The sequence below is a fragment of the Canis lupus genome, chromosome 11, assembly GCF_003254725.2.
Source record: "Canis lupus dingo isolate Sandy chromosome 11, ASM325472v2, whole genome shotgun sequence".
In the NCBI taxonomy this organism is placed as follows: domain Eukaryota; kingdom Metazoa; phylum Chordata; class Mammalia; order Carnivora; family Canidae; genus Canis; species Canis lupus.
Genome location: NC_064253.1, coordinates 20,980,157 through 20,999,059, shown reverse-complemented (window position 1 = coordinate 20,999,059; position 18,903 = coordinate 20,980,157). Strand labels below are relative to the sequence as shown.

Sequence of the window (18,903 nt, the reverse complement as noted above, 5' to 3'; positions counted from 1 at the left end):
TTTGGTGTTTATGTGTTCCAAGGTTCTTTATATGGAGGGTATTTAATTTTTATTTGAGTAGATGGGAAAAAATGAAAGGTGAAATAAGGAAACAAAAGAGTAAAAGAAGAACATAGAAAAAGGCAGTAAACAACCTAATTAGAGTATCTCGAGTAATGAGATGTGTATACAGTGGACATCCTAAGGGAAAATGAATGAATGCAGGCATATGATGTGCATGAAGCCACTGAGTGTCAGAGCAGAAGAATGAAGTCTCAGATAAATCAATACAGTATGATTGATTCATTTATATAAAATTCAGAAACATGTAGAACAAGCAGCATATTGCATAGAAATCGAACGACAAGCAAAAGCAAAGCAATAATAAACACAAAATTGAGGCTAATGTTTACCTCTGAGTAGAGATGAGGGGGATGTGGAGAAATTCGAAACTGAGAACACCATTCTTTTTCTTGAAATGGGTCCATGAGTATGTAATTGTTCATCGTATCACAGTCCTCACACTGTCCACAAAGTGCATAAGTATTCTCTCATAGCTCAGATTAATAAGAATAATTTAACCATTTATATTTGAATTTGACTTTTATGTGGTGTGAAACAGGGTTCCAATGTAATTTTATTCCAAGTGGAGACATGGTTACCCCAGCATCATTTGTCAGATGCCTCTCATTTTCCCAGTGCAGTGGTCACTCTGGTCACACATTGAATTTATATATATAATATATATTGGGATGTATTTCTGGTTCCCTTCTCCTATTTTACTGCCTCATCTGCAGTCCTTGATTTGTCTCTTCCTCGGTCAGTATCATTGGTGTGATCACAGCAGTGGCAGTTTGTGGTTTGATGTTCTGATAGTAGAGGTTAGGGCCTTCACTCTTCTTTTTTTTTTTTTTTTTTCTTGGTTATTTGGGGGCACTTACTCTTCCAAATGAACTTCTTAAGATCATTTCATCCAATTCCAAAAGGATTGCATTAAATCTGTAAATTTATGGTAATGTCTTTCCACCCAAGAATAAGAAATGCCTTTGCATTTGTTCAAATCTTATTTTATGACCTTCAATAAGATTTTATGGCCATTTTGTATTGGTCCTATGGCTTTCTTGTTAAATTTATTCATAAATATTTTATGGTTTTTACCATTATTATGAGTGAACTCCTTTTACCGTTTCCATTTCTAATTATTTATTGCTAATGAAGAGAAGAATGATTAATTTTGGCATATTTATCATCTGTTCAACCACCTCATCATAATTCTCTTGTGATTTTAATATAGTCCCTGGAGTCTGTTTCCTAAGTATACAGATACATGGTCAGCAAAAAGATGTAGTTGTCAGTTGCCTTTTCCAAATTCCTACTGATTATTTCATTTTCTTGTCTTATTATACTCCCTTTTTGAATAAAAATGGTGATGACTGGTGTTCCTGTCTGGCTCCTGATTTTAGCTGAAACAGTGGTTGACCATTTAAGGCACCATATTTAAATTTTCCTCTATTCCTTTTTCCATAGAGTTTCTATTTGGAATGACTACATATTTGGAATGACTTTTTATTTCTCCTTTGAGAAGAGAATCCCAAGCAGTCTCCATACCCAGCACGGAGCCTGACACATGGCTCCATCTCACAACCCTGAGATCATGACCAGAGCCAAATATCTAGAGTCTCATGCTTAATTGACTGAGCCACCCAGTCAGTTATTTCTATTTTTTCTCTGAACTTTAAGATAGGTCCTGTACTTGATTATGGAAGCCAGTAATTTGAGTCTCAATAGTGACCATTCTGTCCTTAAATTCCTCTGATTTTCTTTTTGGCTCCAAAGTCATAATTCTCTTGAAAACCCCTCTTTGCACTGTACTCAGTTCTCCCAGAGTTCTAATACCAAGTTGTCTCTGTTGAATTGTCATCCTCTTCCTCTGGCTATTCTGGTTCTGATCATTCTTCCCCTCTCTGGAGGCTGAACCCCCTCCCATAAATGGTTATTTCCCACTGCCTGCTGATTGGAGCTCAAAATCACACACTGAAAGACCTTAAGGCAATAGTGGTCCCATAAATATAGGTGCCTGATATGGGAGTGGCTGAGCCTCGGGGTCTTCTTGTAGGAGGAGACAGGTAGTAGGACTCCTGCAGGGAGCTGGAGGAAGCCTCCTAGTCTCTGGTCTCAGTGGTAGACCAGGCAGCCCAGAAAGCCAGCCTCCCGTGAGTCTTTGTGCTCACCTGTCAGAAGCCTTAGCAGCTGGTTGGCTCAGGCAAGCCAGCTGGTGGGAGCTGACAAGAGAAGAAAAGACATTATCTATTTGATCCTGTTACTAAGCTTTGTTTTTATATTATGGCTGCTAATCCCATTGAGAGAAAAGGACAGATCTTTGAAAAGAGAAATTGACACCCCTCCAATTAGATAATACTAAATTCTTCTGTGCTAATATTAGATATTTTAATTGAGTTCCATTTAAAAAATAAATAGCAGAATAATCAAGGAGATGAGCATGTTATTCTATTTGTGAGACACCTCTGTGAGAAGTGGTCTGCAAGGTAAAGTATTGACCTGGGGGCAGCTCTTATACAGCCAGTAAAGGGCCCTAGGAGAATGTGGCAAACCCTCCGTGCTCATAAGTCTGGAGTATAAATGTTGGGAAGCACCACGGTGCCTCACGCTGAGTGTCTCCACAATAATCTGTGAAATAATTGAAAGCAGCCCGTGGTGTCATGGCCTTGAATCATTAGTTGGTGGAGAAGCAGGAAAGAACCCACGTAATGAGGTATCAGCAAGAGAGTGGAGACCCATCGAGAGCGGCAACATCTGGCCCCCTCAGCTGGAAGATGCAGGGAGCCCCGAGGAGCCAGAGAAAGTGACAGGAGGGCTTGGTACCAGGAGGAAAAAATGAGGGTCTGGTGACAGAGAATAAGACAGATGCAAGCTGAAGAGGCTTTAGGCAAAGAACGGGAACTTAGGGATGGGAATATATTTGGAGGAAGTGCTCTAAAACAAAACCATTTTGCAAAAGAAACTCTCCCAAGGGCAAGAATCCTATTGTGTTTCACATTTTCATGCAGCTTCTCTTTTTTAGAAGGTCTCTGAAATAACCCTTCAAAAGCCAGTTGAGATAGCTTGATAGGGCGAACAGAGGCAAAAAGGAAGAGATCCTTGTAGTTTTAGTATAGCAAAGACATGCAAGTCAGAACTTGGGTTTTTATAGATCTAAATTCACAGGTGTGAGGTTGTTTTTCACATCTCACCAGATCTCTATAGAAGCCCCTCATGCTCCTGTGAAGGAAACTGAGGCTCACTCAGGAAGGAGACTTGCTGTGATAGAAGCCGGGTCTCAGACTCTCACCCTGTACTTTCCACATTGTCCACTCAAAGTGTCACCATGTCTGCTTCTTTAAAACCAGATTTCTGATGACTCAGATGTCTAGCTAATGATTTTGGGTGTCGGCAGTATCTTGATCCAGTCATTCCCTCTGGCATTTCCTGCAGCAGCTCTGTGTCAAGCCCAGTTCTATACTCTGAACATAAGAAATAGAACCTGGCCCTCACCCTGAAACCCGAGAGACACCCCCATCTCCATCTCCAGCCCCAAAGCGTAAGTGACCTTGAATTCCGCTGCTTAGCGCCCTGCCCCCAGTACCTGTTGTTCCTTTGTGACCTGCTATTCTTGTGCTGTGAGAAGTGCTGAGTGCTGGCCAATAGCCTGGGAGCCCGTCTTAGATGGAATATGCCTATGGGAAGCCTCAGGAAGAATGTTCTCGAAATGGTGAGTGAGGCCCGTCTACTGTTATCAGACAAAATAGAGAGCGAGGTGGCATGATAGCACAAAGGGCTCCCGGAAGGAAGAGAGACACCAGGATTTGATCGTGGTAAGTGGGTCTGACCCCTCCACAGGCAGAAGGGCCCAGGCCTCGTGCTATCTTTGAAACTGGGCTCCAGCCTCGCCTTGCAGGTCAGAGGCCCTGGGGTGTGCAGCTGGAACCTGCAGAATTTGAGCTACAGATCAGTTCTGAGCCCTGGGAATGTGGGATTTCAGAGGCTGGGCAAAGTTTACATGGGCTGAGCAAACCCCAAGTACAAGGAAAATTCCAAAAGGAAGCATACCCTTGAGATATTTTGAAGTCTGCTATTTTGAGTCTGCCTTTTAAACCCAGTCAGTACAAGGTATTTATTTGGGGCAAAGATGCTCACTTCCTCGTGAAGGTGGGCCACCTGAAGATGGTCACCAGCCCGCTCTCGTGTCCACTTGCGTCAGTAAAGGCACATGGCTTCATGGCTCTCAGTTCTGTCGAACCTATTACTTACTGAATTGAGCACCTACTATGCGCCGACCTCTACAAATTATGTCACTTAGTCCTCAAAACAATCCTGTAAGCAACCAACCGTTGTTACCTACGTTTTTAAATTAGAGGGAGAAGAGGGTAGGGGACCTGGCAGGGGTCACATAAGTAGCAAGGGTCAGACTGCAGTGTTGGGTCAGGGCTGATGTTTGATTGGCCCCTTCATCTGGTAATGCACACTTACCCCAGCTCCGTCTTGCTGTGCTCCAGCACAGCAAAGCTCAGCTCAGTGGCCAGGGGCTTTGTGTCCTCTCTTCTGGGGTCTCTCAGCGAGGTTGGAAGTTCTAAGGACAGATGTCCAGCGTAGGGGGAAAGGTGAAGCTCCATGGCAGCCTTTTCAAATGACATCTGTCGCTGTAGGCACTTGGTGATATTGGGGACCATACCCAAAACTTGTGAATAAGGCAAAGGGCAGGTGACACATCCTCCCCAGTCATGCTGGCGGAGTGTTTAACAGGCCTGCTCAGGGTCATTTATGATCTGGGCCAGAGGATGCATCACTGTGTATTTCACTATGTGCTGCTATCTGAAGGCCCTTACTCTGCAGTTACCCACTAACTTGTAGATTTCTTTCCAGTAAAGATACAAACCGTTTCCTCCTGGTGGAAAAAATAGCCCCAAGGTTGTGTCTTCTTGCCTTTGGATGTCGTTCACCAGCTGTGTGCCTCACCTGACCTGCTCAGTCCACTTTCTGTCTGCAATGCCTGGGCACCCCTGAACCAGCTTCTTTCTCACTCCCGCATTAATGCAGGTCCCTCATTAACACATTAAATAAATCTTCACCTCAGGCTCACTTTATATTCTCATGAGAGGCATGCTTTTAAGTTTTTGGAAAGTACACTTTAGCATTGTGTTCATCTGTGGCTGGAAATGGGCACCTCCAGAAGCCCTGCCAGACACATGGGAGAGTATACAACAACTGACAGTCTGTTGGATGCAGACCCTTTGGCCGGAACTGAGAGCCTGCTGGAGGTTGAAAGTCTTCCTTCCCTTCCCTCATCCCAGGCATTTCTGACTTTGATGAAATTGTTTGTTTTCAGTTTTTAATTAAACTTTTTATTTAAATTCAATTTAATTGACATATAATGTATTATTAGTTTCACAGGTAGAATTCAGTGATTCATCAAATAACACCCAGTGCTCATTACATCCGCAAGCCCTCCTTAATGCCCGTCGCCTAGTTATCACATCCCCCCACCAACCTCTCCTCCGGCAACCCTCTTTGTTTCCCAGAGTTAAGAGTCTCTTATGGTTTGCCTCTCTCTGTTTTTATCTTATTTATTTTTCCCTCCCTTCCCCTATGCTCTTCTATTTTGTTTCCTAAATTCCACATATGAGTGAGATCATATGGTGTTTGTCTTTCTCTAGCTGACTTATTTCACTTAGCATAATACCCTCTAGTTCCATCCACATCCTTGCAAATGGCAAGATTTCATTCTTCTTGATGGCTAAATAATATTCCACTATATACCTGTATCTACATCTATCACGTCTACTTTATCCATTCATTTGTCGATGGACATTTGGGCTCTTTCCAAATGGTTTGTATTTAAAGCCAGTTTACTGGACCTCAGTTTACAATCTGTGAGCAACATATATAACAAGTTACATTAGCTTCCAGCAATGGGTAACCAGATATTTCTGTTAAGCGTGGAGACCTAGAAAATTTGGCACATCTTTCAGAGCTCGTCAAAATCTTTCTTTTAAGAAGCACGCAATTGCTTCAGCTTAGGGTCTGCTCTGGGGTCACTGAGAGGAAATCACATCTGCCCAGCAGTCACCTAAACAATTTCTTGGGGTGGGAAAAACCAGAGAAGTGGGGACAGGAAGGCACTAAAACTGAGAGGCATCCCATTAGAGAGAAGGGGCCACTGGCCAGAGTGCCATGCATGATAAAGAGTGGGTTTGGGTCTGTGATGCTCAGAGACCCAAGCGGGGCTTCCTTGTATAGCACTGTAGACCTCCACCCCATAGAGAAAGTGCTAAATGGGCCTCTGAGCTGCATGCTCTTGGTGTGTGAGCAGCAGAGATCCTGTATGGCAGGCGTGCTGATGTTTGGAGGTATCCTGATATTGGAGAAGCTCAAACTGTGGATGTGTGGACTCTCCTGGCATGAGTTCCTTGAGGCAGGAACATATTCCTAGCTGAGCAGATTGTCCCAGGTCTGAAGGATTTGGGTAAGACTGATTGAAATCTAGGCTCTGCTACCTACAACCTACTTGTTATCTGAGCACAGGCAAGTCACATCTTGACTCATATTTCCTAATCTGTAGAATGGGCATGTATATATGCCACAGATACACTCAGTGTGAGGCCTGTTGTGAGGATTAGAGAATTAGATGAGTTCCTATGTTCAAAGTGTTAGGCATGGCACCCCTGAATAAATAGTAGTTACTTTTACATTGCCTTCTCTGGCTGGTTACTAAAATATTCATCTCCCTAAGGGTAACCATAGATTCTCTTCCCATTGAGTGTGAATGAGACTTTCCAGGGCAGAGGTGGACCTGGCCCAGCCCCAGTGCCCAGGACACCCAGAAGGTATATCGGTTCCCACCAAGGTGGCTCCTGGTGAATGACCAGGAAGGCTGCTCTCTTCCCCATCAGCAGCCCGGGAAGTTGCCAAGAGCCTTCTGGCCTATGGGAGTGTTTGAGGATGAGCCCCGTTCAGCCAGGAAGGGAGCCAGGGTGCTGAACATCAGGGCTATTAGACCTCTTTTCAATACTTAGTACTCAGAGGCTGACAAAGACTTCCAGAGAACCAGAGTCACGCCACTTTCCCAAGGGTACAGTTGGGCAAAGTGGCAATTTTGCATCTACAGTCCCGGCTGCCTGCAGACTAGGTCTGCCTGGCAAGCTTTGTCTCAGAGCAGGGCTTTGTGAGCCAAACTTCTTCCCGTGTCAGCCCCATGCTCTGCAAACTGAGCTCAAGCCCCCAGGCTGCTGCCCCTCCCCTGCCCCATGGCTCTGCCCCATGTCTTTCAGGTCTCAGGACAAATCTCACCTCCTCAACAAGGCTTCTCTGAGTCCAATAGCATTGGCCCCTTGTGGCAACCTGTGTCTCCTTGCTAGCATTTACTATATACATAGTATATACCCATATTTTTATATACCCATTATATACCCATAGTATTACCCATATTTGTTTTTTGTTTGCCGGTTCACTGTCTTGTCTCCCTGCACTGCAGTGTTCTGCCCTGAGGACAGTATCCTAGTCTGCCTTGTGTCCCCAGCCCCTTGAATAGGCACCTGGGAGGTGCTCCAGGACTGTTCATTGGCTGTACAGATGGATGGAGAGCTGGTGCACGGGCTCCTGCAGCGCCCCCCCTGTTACCACCTGTGTAGGGCCCAGGAACTGCACTGGCTAGGGAGTTGGGTCTCTGCTGGCTCCTGCACAGACTCAAGTTCTGCAGCTCCATATGAGGTGTTTGCACAGTCTCTGTAATGAGGGAGTCAAAGTTCATGCAACACTGTCTCCCGACCACCTTGCCTATGTCCAGGAGGACACGTTTTACAGAGAGGGTGGGGGTGGGGAGTCCAGGGACCATGAACTACAGCTCCTGGATGGCACACCCCACATATCTGAACACCTCTGTATGTACCACAGGCTCCCAAAGGCAAGTCAGGTCCTTAAAAACCTGACCATAACCTGGGCTATGTGTTGTAGTTCCCCAGTGGGTGGGTATTTTTGCTTAGAAAATAAAACATTGAATCCATCTGTAAAGGGCTGTATCTGCTGACGGGTGGGCACTTAGTTCCTATAAGGGACCTGCCAGAGACCACTGCTGTGCCAGGCTGGGGCTCACAGCAGGCAGCAGTGAGGCTGTCAGTGCAGGGAGGCTGGGTTTTGGTGCTGTCCACACCTTCTCTGGCCATGTCCCACTCTTCTTGGCCTGCTTGGGGCCCTGCAGAGTGGGCGGTTGCCTTAGAGCTAAGCTTCACCTCAGTGTGGCTTTATGGAGAGGTGGGATAAGGTAGTAAGGATTTCAGCCCTAGCCTTTGCTGGACGAGAACTAGAGCCCTCTAGAGATAACATAATGAGAAGCAGACTCTCCTTGGTCGTCAAGCCAGGGACAGGTTCTCAGAAGCACTGTATTGGGCAAACCTGCCTGCAGCAGTTAGCATCCCAAAGTAGAAAACTAGCGTGTTTCCCCTCACATGCCGCTCGGCACCATCCCCAAGAGGGAAGTGCTCACTGATGTACTTTGTACCAGGGAACCAGTTATGGAGACTTGAGTCCGTTCGGAAACAAAATCACTGAATCTTCAGTGCTGCATGTTATGGTCAGTGATGAGAAACAGGCCCCCTGCAACAGAGGAATGAATGAAGAAGGACCACCTCCTCCGTCTGATCCCTCAGTGCGATGCCACGGGCTCAGCTCCCACTGTCGCTAAGCTTCGCCACTTCACCTTCACTAGAAGGTGATGGCAGCCCAGGTCTGTGAGTTCAAATCAAGAATCCCAATCTGAGTCACAGAGGGGATCTCTTGCACCAACTGGTACAAATGGACTTTTTCTCTGGTGCTGTAACTTTCATGTAACAATTCCCATTTCTGACTGTGTTCAGTAAATTTAATTAGTGTCGAAAGGCACTTATTTGGTAAGATGATCGGTTTCTAACCTGGGTAAATGACTTTCTTTATGACTATAAATTAAGCATATTATATCTTTTTCATGCATCATGGTCATCTTCATAAATACTGTAGGCAGTTGCTGACGGTCTCACTTGGTTACCTTTCCCATTACTGTTTTATCATCGTCCTGCTAGGACTGGGGAATTCATTCTGTTTTAATAACAAGGAGGAAGTGGTGACAAGGGCCCTGTTTAGCAAGGAACCCACTGCTTGGTCCGTGTCTCTGTGCCCAGGGACGGGGTTCTGGCTCACTCCTGTGCAGAGTGCTCTCAGCTCATCCCTGCCCTGCTGGCCACAGGCTGAGAAAAGCAGATGCACGGCTGTTGGGCTACTTTTGTCTTAATTCCAAGTAATTAGGAATCAATTATTTGCCAACAGCCCATTTCTATGTCAGAGAGAACCTGAGTGTTCTTGACAACTCCTGTGAGCACAGATTGGCCCAAGTGTTTTCTTAGCACTGACTGCTCAGAGCACAGCCTGTATATGAGGGGGCCTCCATAACATCTGTGAGTTACTCAGACACGGGTATTGGAGGCACGGTTGTCCAGTGGTGGTCTTCAGAGGCACTCACTGAAATGGGGACCTGCTGTTATTTGAGGGGAGAAGGGGTTAGATGGAGGGGGTAATGCCCCCACCCTCCACTCTGCTCGCAAAGCTGCGAGCTGGCTTTGCTTGAACTGCCCAGGCTGGTCCACTGGAGTCCACTCTCCCACTCCAGATTCCAGTCTCCTTTACCTCACAAGGCCCACCTCCATGGATCTTTGTCTCCCTTTTGTGTCTCTATCCTTCCAGCTTCCCTCCTGCCCCCACGCCCAGAGGAAGCAAGAGGAGATGTACCCCTCAAAAGGTCCCCCTATGGGGACACGGGGCTCCCACTACCTTCCCTGTCTCAGCCTTTTAACTGACGTTTGAGCAGTGGCACCAAATCAGAGTTGAAGAGGTCAGCTTTTAAAACGACTGTGTTTCCTAAAGCCTGAGTGTCCAGGGCTATGTGAGGCCCATACCTCTAGGGCCTCTCTCATCCAGACAGTGGGGCAGACATTCTCAGGAAGGGAATCAGAGGAGGGGTGCTCAGACTTGAGCTGCCAGTGAGCACTTGGAGCTGAGTTAGCTGGAAAATGAGCACAGTCTGGGCAGCGTAGCTGGGGCATATACCCTGAAACAGGAACTGAGGCCAGAGACTCAGAAACTTTGGCTCTGCTTCTTCAAACTGCAGCGATGAGTGGGTGCCCTTGCCATCATACAAGAAGTTTATTAAAACAGTGATATAACGGCAATGCTTTGTGTTCTGGCCGTCTTGGGAAAGAAACAAAGGCTGGTATTTTTAGAGCTGTATTAGTTTCTTCCAGTAGCCGCCAGCACTTTCCAGGGTAACCCATTTTGCAGCTACCCAGGAGAGTCATGCTAATCAAACACACTCTGTGGCACAGCAGCTATCAACACCGTGGGTGGAGGGGCTCCAGCCCACAGCCTCCCACTGCCAAGAGCCCTCCGCTCCCCTCCGCCTGTCAACCTTGACAGGAAGATGTGCGCTGGAGCTGATGAATGCCGCCAAACCTCCGCTGTGACATGTGAGCATCAGCCAAGTGGATAAAGGAGATTCACATGCCTGCTTAGGATCTGCACTTTTACACTGCTCAGACATATTTTGACCTTCTAGTTTATTATGATTCAAGAAAAAGTCAATATTTCTTAGCTTGCCAAGGCTGGAAGAATTTAAATGAATTATTGAATCAAGCAGTTAATCTATCGATAACTGATTTTTTTCCTTTCAAATCTAGAATGATGAAAAGCAGGCTTAACCAAAAACAAGAAAAAGAAGGTTGTTTTTTCCCCCTCAGACATTTTAATCCCATTGAGATCAGACCTGGGGCTGAAGGTTCAGTGTTGACCACCCAGGTCATTCCATCTCACTGAGTATTTTGAAGAAGATAAAATTAAAACTCAAAAGCAAAGACTCTTGTGGCCATAAAACCTGAATTCATGTTTTAATTAATTTGTATTTTGATAACCCTTTCTTAATCTCAACTTGTGTTTGCTGCCATTAATGTTGCGTGGTTATCATCTCGTTTTCTGGACTCCTCTGGTAGAGTGGAATGTTGTTTTGGGGTGCTTGTTTGGCCTTTTGTGTACCTGGACCCTTCTAGCAATAAGACGTTCTCTCGCCTACCCGGCCTGCTAGGGTGTATGAGCTCTGGGCACCACTGCTTCACACAATTGTGCACATGTGTTGGGTGCGGGGGTACCCAGAAACGTGGCAGCAGCCATTCCCAGGGTCTCAGCCTTCCTACCATGGCTGTAGCTTCCTGCTTTGTGCTAGAAAGGGCTGGGCAGTAGATAGAGAAAGGCTATTGGTCCCACCATGGGTGGTGTGTATCCTGGAGAACCACATTTTCCCCAGAGAAAAAGGTCAAGCTCAAGCCTCCCTGCTGTGGTTGCCCCCATCCTGAGCACTTAGAGTACTACTTTCTCCTTTCATACCCCACACTGACTCCCTAGACTCTGCAATGGCTCCCTATGGCCAAACGTATCTGAACAAACTTCCTCAGCTTGGTGTTCTCTGTCTCCTGGAATCACACTTGGTATCCTTACCCTCCCCACCCCACCCCTGTACAAAACCCCTCCTCCCATCAGGTCTGTCCCTCCAGTGCGGTTATGGGAGCCATGGCTCAAGCCTCTGCCTTTGGCAAGCCATCCTTCTCTCATTCAGCAGGGTCCTTTGGCACTTTACTACCTCCATGTGGTCACCCGTTTATGCTTCCCTCCCAGGATGGACAGGGGTTGTGCCTGAGATATTTGGTGTGAGCCAGCCATAAAACCAGAACCCTGTACAGCAGGGTGCTGCTTTTGGCACCCCTGGCCACCTCCTGTCATTAGGACAGAGACTCTTTTGGGTACCCTAAGCCCCCAAGGCCTTGGCTGTGTCAGCAAATGGAACCACAAAGGAAGCCTTCGACCCCTACCACTGAATGCTTATAGCTCACCCTCTGTGTTTGTGTGTTTGGCAGGACTTTCTGGCCATGATGGGCTGCCAGCCTCCTGTGGGAAGAAGTTCTGCAGCCGTGGAAGCAGGTGCATGATCAGCAGAGAGACCGGGGAGCCCGAATGCCGGTGCCTGGAGGCATGCAGGCCCAGCTACATGCCCGTGTGTGGCTCTGATGGGAGATTTTATGAGAACCACTGCGAGCTCCACCGTGCAGCTTGCCTGCTGGAGAAGAAGATCCTCATTGTCCACAGCAAGGACTGTTTCCTTAAAGGTAGGAGGATGCCTCCTTGCCTCAATGCTTTTGGGTTTGGGGATGGATCTTCTAATGCCCTTTTGAGAAACGGCCTGGGAGCTGAGTCTACAGGTTGAATGTATAAAGACAGTAGAGGAAGAGGAAGGCTTGGAGCCTTAGCCAAATGGTAACAGCAGCATTTCAATGATTTATTGTGTGTCCACCTTCAGAGACCCCCCTGCCTTTAGAGGAGGGCCCCTTGGAGGGCAAAATCAAGGCAGATCTTTGGGGTAGGACAAGGAGGGGAAGTGAAGGGTTGGGACGGAACCCACCAAGTACCTGCAGCAGTGATGGAAAGGAGCATCAGAGACACTTGGACCTGGGCTTCCAGAGTGGAGGGCTCCACCCTCATGTACGGGCTGTGGCAGTGAGGGATGCCACAGGAGCAGATACAAGAGGGATGAGTCCAGGAGCAGGCAAGACTCTGGTAGGTCGAATTTTTCCAGTGATGGGAATAGTTTTGGACACATTTGTGGCCATCCTATGATGTTCACAACGAGGTGCTTCAGAAATCAAGAGGCACATTGTGGAAATGAGGCCAGGAAAAAAGCCCCGGGTCTAAAAGCCCGCCCAGCCCCCTGCCTGCAGATCTCCCCACCCCCATGAGCGCTAAAACACTTGACCAGTTGCTCCAGCTTTATTGGCCGTGTTGAATTTTATAGACTGATGTTCCGTTCTCTGGTTTCCAATATCCCCCAAATTATATTTTTCTAAAGGTTTTTCTTTCTGCCTCAGAGTGTGCCCAGCCTCCCTCACCATCGGTTATTCAAACAGCATTTCTCATTTCATGCAAGGGAAAAACAACCACCATGAAAACCGCCTCAGTGAGGGATGATGTGGAGGGAGCTGGGGAGGCCGGGGGGCCGCCGGTGAGAGCAGGTTGGGGTTCCGTTCTGCTTCATGCCGATTGAACATATCCACCAAATCCTTCTGATCCATTGAGGCTTTGTACAGATTTTGCAAATGCCCACCCTGCAATGGCAGTCCCTATAGGCTCCTGGTGGGAACTTGGGCTGCAGCCTGGCACTGTGACGTCCCGGCTGTGTGACTTGGGGCACATCACTCCACTTCTCTGGACCCTTCCTTTGCTGTGAAATGGGGCTCTTGGCAGTACCACCTGCTCTGTGGAGGAAAGTAAATGAGAGGCTACACAGAAACTCCTCAGCACGTGCCGGGCACATCACAAGTGTTGTGTATTCATGACGCCTGTCATCATCTTTTAATCCAGTGTGGCCTTGGACCTAGAGCACAGAGAGGCACAGGTCATGCCCCCAGGGAATGCAGAGGCAGGACCAAGGGCCCCAGCCAACGGGTGTGGGGTCCACCTGGCTTGCTGGTTGGTGGAGTCAGGGAGGAAGGTCCTGAGGGTCAGGTCCTAACATTGTTCTTGAGACGCCCACCTGGAACCAGGGCTCCCCTTTCTGAAGACCTAGCTCTGTGGGTCTGGATGGCAAGGAGGAGCCTTCACTGCCTCCTGCTCAGATCAGCTCCAGCCACAGGCCACAGGAAGGCCAGCCCAGCTCTGTTCCGGCAATGCCACAGGAAGTGCCCAGCAAACAGTGAAGCCCTGTCCACTGACCACAGGGGCTTGGCAGCAATGGAGGGCAGGTGAGCCCTAGGGAGGGGGCTTTGGGTGAGCACTTCCCCACCTTCACCAGAGCAGGAGCAAGCAGTAACGGAGGACTGGAGAGGGAGGTCTTAGAGGAAAGGTGGGAGTGAAGGGCAATATACTACAACCCTACCCCAAGATAACAGTAGAGTATTTAATGCCATCCACAGCTCCACTGATGACAATTTGTCTTTTTTTGTCCCTAGTTCCAGGAAGTTATTGATAGAAAAATACCTTCTTTTTTCATGCAAAGAGTAATTCCAAATTCATCCATGTTCCATTCTCTTTTCCTATCAGACTTTACAAAGAGAAGTTCTGACTTCATTCTTGGGTTTCATCTTTGCCCCAGAAGTCACTATTAGGGCACTCCTTTCTGGGGCCAGAGTTTGGAGAGAAGGGGGGGACACGGTGTTAGATTCAAGGGGCCACAGTTCAGAGCACCCCCTCTGCTCCTGTGCCCTTGGCGGGGTTGGGAGGCAGGCTCCCCTGAGCACTGTGTGAGGACCACAGTCCTCTTGCTCTGCAAGGGAGGAAAGGCAATATTCCAATCCCCAGTTTCAAGAAAACTTCTGGTATCACATTGCGGTTGCTATGGCAATGGAATTCCTCGTGAATGCAGAGTGAAATATAACATCATTTAGGGATTATTAGCATGTGAGAAAAGCAAAACTGAACTCAAAAGCATTGCTTCAGCTCGTATTTACAGCTTTTGGTACCAGCTCCCCTGACATCCCAAGCAGGGTGTCTCTTGCCAAAAATCAGGGGGACAGAGGGAAGTAGGATGTCGTATCTCTTTCTGCTCGTGGCCAAATTAAAGTCACATTTGTTCTCAGCACCAAATACCACCAGAGAAGACTGAGATAGTGGGTGGAATTCTCTGTAACTTTAACTTCTTATAGACTTAGTGTTTTAAAAGTTACCTCACGACATGATATTCCTATCTGTGTACGAGCTTGGCACTTTTAAGATTGTTTTTCTGTCTCGGTTTTGAATTCACACTGTATCTCCTGCACTGTTTGAGAAGACAAGCTTGCTTCCAGCCATCACTCACTACACCAGGATTGTATTATCCCAGATGATACAGTGTCATAGTTGGGCAGTTTTCCAAACAAACCATGAAATTATGGAAGAAAGAAGGCTGTTAGGGCTATAGTTCTGAGATTTCCTCATCCTGCATGTGTTTTTAGGAGCACTTTGGTGCTTCAGAGGAGAGTTTGCAGGCTCATGAAATCAGAGGAAATAATTTCGATTTTTAACCCCCAAAAAAGAAACATACTATGCGCTCACTAACAAATCCCTTTTTTAAGTGTTACTCCACTGGGGAATAAAAACCCAGCCTTTTGCTGCAAGGCAGAACAGAGATAGGTCTTGCTGCTCCAGAGACTTTGTTGTTGTTGTTGTTGTTACTTTGAATGTTATTGCTTTAGGAACTTAAATTAGGTCTCCCACCTCCAGGGCATCTCCATACTTCTGCAAGTCTTTCCTGCCCTGCCAGAGAGAGCTACGCACATCCCCAGCTAGGGGCCCTGCCTTTCTTTTCAGTCTGGTAGAACAGGACCCTATCGCCAAGCAGGTGCTGAGGCCTAAGTGAGCATCTCAAGCAGGAGCTGATGTCACAGGGAGGCCCAGGTTGAGGGGTGCAGTGTGGCACAGGCCCAAAGGTGCAGCTTGAGGTGAGTCATGGAGCATATCACACCTCCTTGGAAAGGACACATAAGCTCTCTGTGCCTCTCTTACCCCGTCTGTAAAACGTGAGTGAGAGCGGTACCTGCCTCACAGCGTGCGTGCTGTGGGTATGAAGTGAGCAGTGGCTGGCACGTAGCGAGCTCCCTTGCTAAGCAGCGTCAGCAGCACTCAGGAAGACCACAATGCCATTGCAAACATCAGGACACACTGAAAGGCAGATGCAAGAAACTTTAAGATGCCTGCCCGTGGGCAACACTCTGTATGAGCTAAGAACTCGAGATGTGAACGAGGAGAGACAAGATCTCTGGTTCCCCATATTTATTTAATATATGGCTAGAATTTGATCTCCAAATGATCAAACTAAATTCACCTTCTCCACCTGCCTTGCTGTTTTAGAAAGAGATGTAACAAGTCATTTAAGTTTACCTCGCAAGTTAGTAGAGATGCAAAAGGAGATCTAATAGCCCCTGATTCTGGATCTAGAGGAAGTTTCTAGAATTCATGAAGGGCTCTTGGGAGCTGCCAGTCGAGCCTTAGGGAGGGATTCATCTGCTTGAAGATGTAAAGGGGCATGCGCGTCCAGGGAGAAGACAGTGAGGTGCATCTCTCAGGGTGAGTGCAGGTCCTTAGGGAGGCAGGCAGGAGGTTCCTGCAAACTCAGAAAGGAGCAAGGGCCTAACATCCAGATCCTGGGAAGTGTGGGCCTGCCCTGGGTACATGCAGGCACGTGGGGGAGGCCTGCATGCCAGGCTGGGCAGTTTGCACCCAAGCTGACTTTGTGTCCAATGAGCCAGTCTAACTTTCCCCTGGGGCCCAGAGAGGGCTGGTACCTAGTCCAGGTTACACGGGCTCTGCCCCTGCAGCCTGCCCTTAAGAAGCACCCACAGCTCTGGGACACTGTCCCAGCAAGGCATGTTCACAACAGATGCAGTTGCTTTCTCCTTTTCCCTTGGAGACCTCCTGATGCAGAGGTATTGGGCTCAGGAGCCTTGGTGGGTGAGAAAGGCCTGGCTGCCACTTGGCTGGAGCCTGCCCTCCAGGTTCACCAGCAGGCCAGTTGGGAGCTGCTTTGGGAGAGCTGGCTCCCAAAGTGATGGGGCCTCTGGACATCCCAACACTGGACTACTCTGTCCCCAGTGAGGAAGGAAACGGAACTCGGGATAGCTCAGAGGCTGCTGGAACAGCCCAAGGACAGAGCCCCTAAGACCAAGCTGAAGGCCCTTCCACCAGGCCTGGCTTTTTGCCACTGGCCTCCACTTCCTCTCCAAAACCCCTTTCCTGTTTCCAGTATCTTCAGACTGCCCTTCTACTCCTGGCCCCACACACATTCTGTCCAGAGGCCACTGCTACTCCTCCAGCTGTGCAGAACAGTCTCTGTTCACTCCCTGCCCTTCCTACCCTTTGCTGTAAACTCCCCAGAGGAGGGCGTGGCCATTCTCTACCAAGCTGCCCAGCCTCACAGGAGTCATTGAATGTCCCCTGGGTGCCAAGGCTGTACTGGACCTGAGGACACCCATATGAGCAGGACCCTAGGCCTGACCTCATGGAATTGACAGCCAAAAGAAAGATCCACCTCCAGTCCCAAGCACTCCCCCTCTCTGGGCTAGCATGTGGGGGCCATGCTAGCCAGAGACACCCCCAAGACCTCAAGGGCCAGCGGGGATATTCATGGACTGTCCCCTGTTTCAGAGTCTTCCGCATAGACTCTGCCCTCACCAGTGCAAGCCACTGGGGATAACTGACCTGCAGGTCCCCCAGCAGCCCCCCAGGGCAGCAGTCCTTGGAGCTCACTCATCCCCTTCCTAGAATCTGCTTCCATCATCAAGAAACATGGCTTCAAACAAACGTGTGCGTTCTTCTGGTATCGCCCCTAGGTTTTATGCAAGAAAACGTCTTGGTGTGTGCACCTCACAAACGTGCAAGAATGTTATCCTTGCAGCCTGTGTGGTGTGCTTCACAGAACGGCCGTACTTTAGAAGAATTAATTATATTCCAGTAATTAAAAATTGCTAATAAGTTACTGAGCTGAGCAAGCCTCACACCGCCTTGATTTTGCTTATGTAAACAAGCTACAGCCTCTGAGGCCCACACATGGTTTCCTGCCCTGTCCTGGCACCCCCTTTTTATGTGGGTGTCTCCTCCTGGTCCCGTACCCCACTAGAAGCCTCCCCTGCTCTCCCACTGACCCACAGCACCACCCGTGCTGGGTGCCTCCACTGGCCTGGCTCCTGCACACTCTGGCCCCCGGGGTCCCTGCTGGCTCCCATCCCTGTGAAGATCAACGTATCGCAGATGCTACATCCAGGTGGCACTTTACAGGCCTGCTCTTACTGCATCCACCCCACAGCCGGCGGGCTTCGGGCAGCCCCCACTCTTTCTCCTGTGATTGGCCCCAGGCTCCTCCTTCCCCACTAACTTTCTACACATTCTATTCAGGCCCCCCTCAGCCCTCCTCTCCTTCCTTTGCACCCCCCTCACCATCCCCGCCATGCCTCATGTGCAAATAAGGCCCAGCTGTACCTTCACCCCGGCCTCCTCCACACCAAGCTCACTTCCTTATAATTTCTTAACCTGGCCCCCTCTTCTCATATGCCTCCATCCCATCATCACCATTCACCTGCATGACGTCTGTGACCCCCTTACTGTTGTCCCAGCTCCTGGCCAGATACTTCTTCAAACCCACCTTCTCTACGGCCTGAAGAGCAAACTTTTTGAGAGGTTACTCTGACCCTGGCACTCCCCTGCCCTAAGGTTTCCATCCATTCATTTAGCAAACATACACTTGCTGTGAGTCAAGTCTCTTCCAGGCACTGGGGATACAGCAGTGCACAAAATGGACATGATTCCAGCCCTGAAGGCATGTGCGGTCTCTTGTTATAAATAAGACACAAAGTGTTGTAGGCGATGGCGAGCGCCATGGAGGAGAATACAGCAGGCAGAGGGGTTAGCGAGAGTTTCTAGTAGGAGAAGAGGCATTTGAGCCATTACCTGAAGGAGGTTGGGAGGTTGGGGAGTGAGCTGTTTGAATATCTGGGAGGAAGGAATAGCAGGTGCAAAGACCCTGAGGTGAGAGCTCACCCGGCAAGTTTGGGGATCAAGAAGGCGGCCAGGGCAGCTGAAGCAGAATGAGGAAGGCAAGAGAGGTCTGAGGGGCCTTGATGGCCACTGGAAGCCCGAGCTGTTAACCACTGTTCTATGTTGCCTTTCTAATTAACCTGCCATGCCCACCAATGGATGGTCTTGAGGGCACCAACCCATCACCCTCACTGTAGGAAGCTGTGTGGGGTGTGCTATGACCAGAAAAGATGACCTGTTCAGGGGCTGCCAAACATTTCCAGTGTCCTCTCCCTGAGTTAAACTTGCAAGGCCAGGGGATTT

The 18,903-nt window shown here is 48.4% G+C and overlaps 1 protein-coding gene across 6 annotated transcripts in view; it reads left to right on the top strand.

The window, feature by feature from the left end:
• FSTL4 (follistatin like 4) overlaps nt 1–18,903 on the top strand; it is a 398,360-nt gene that overhangs the window by 181,275 nt on the left and 198,182 nt on the right. For all 6 annotated transcript variants that reach the window (XM_025432162.3, XM_025432161.3, XM_049091764.1 and 3 more), the window contains one exon: nt 11,961–12,209. In XM_025432162.3, the coding sequence (XP_025287947.1) occupies nt 11,961–12,209 (249 nt within the window). The remainder of the gene's footprint in view (nt 1–11,960; nt 12,210–18,903) is intronic.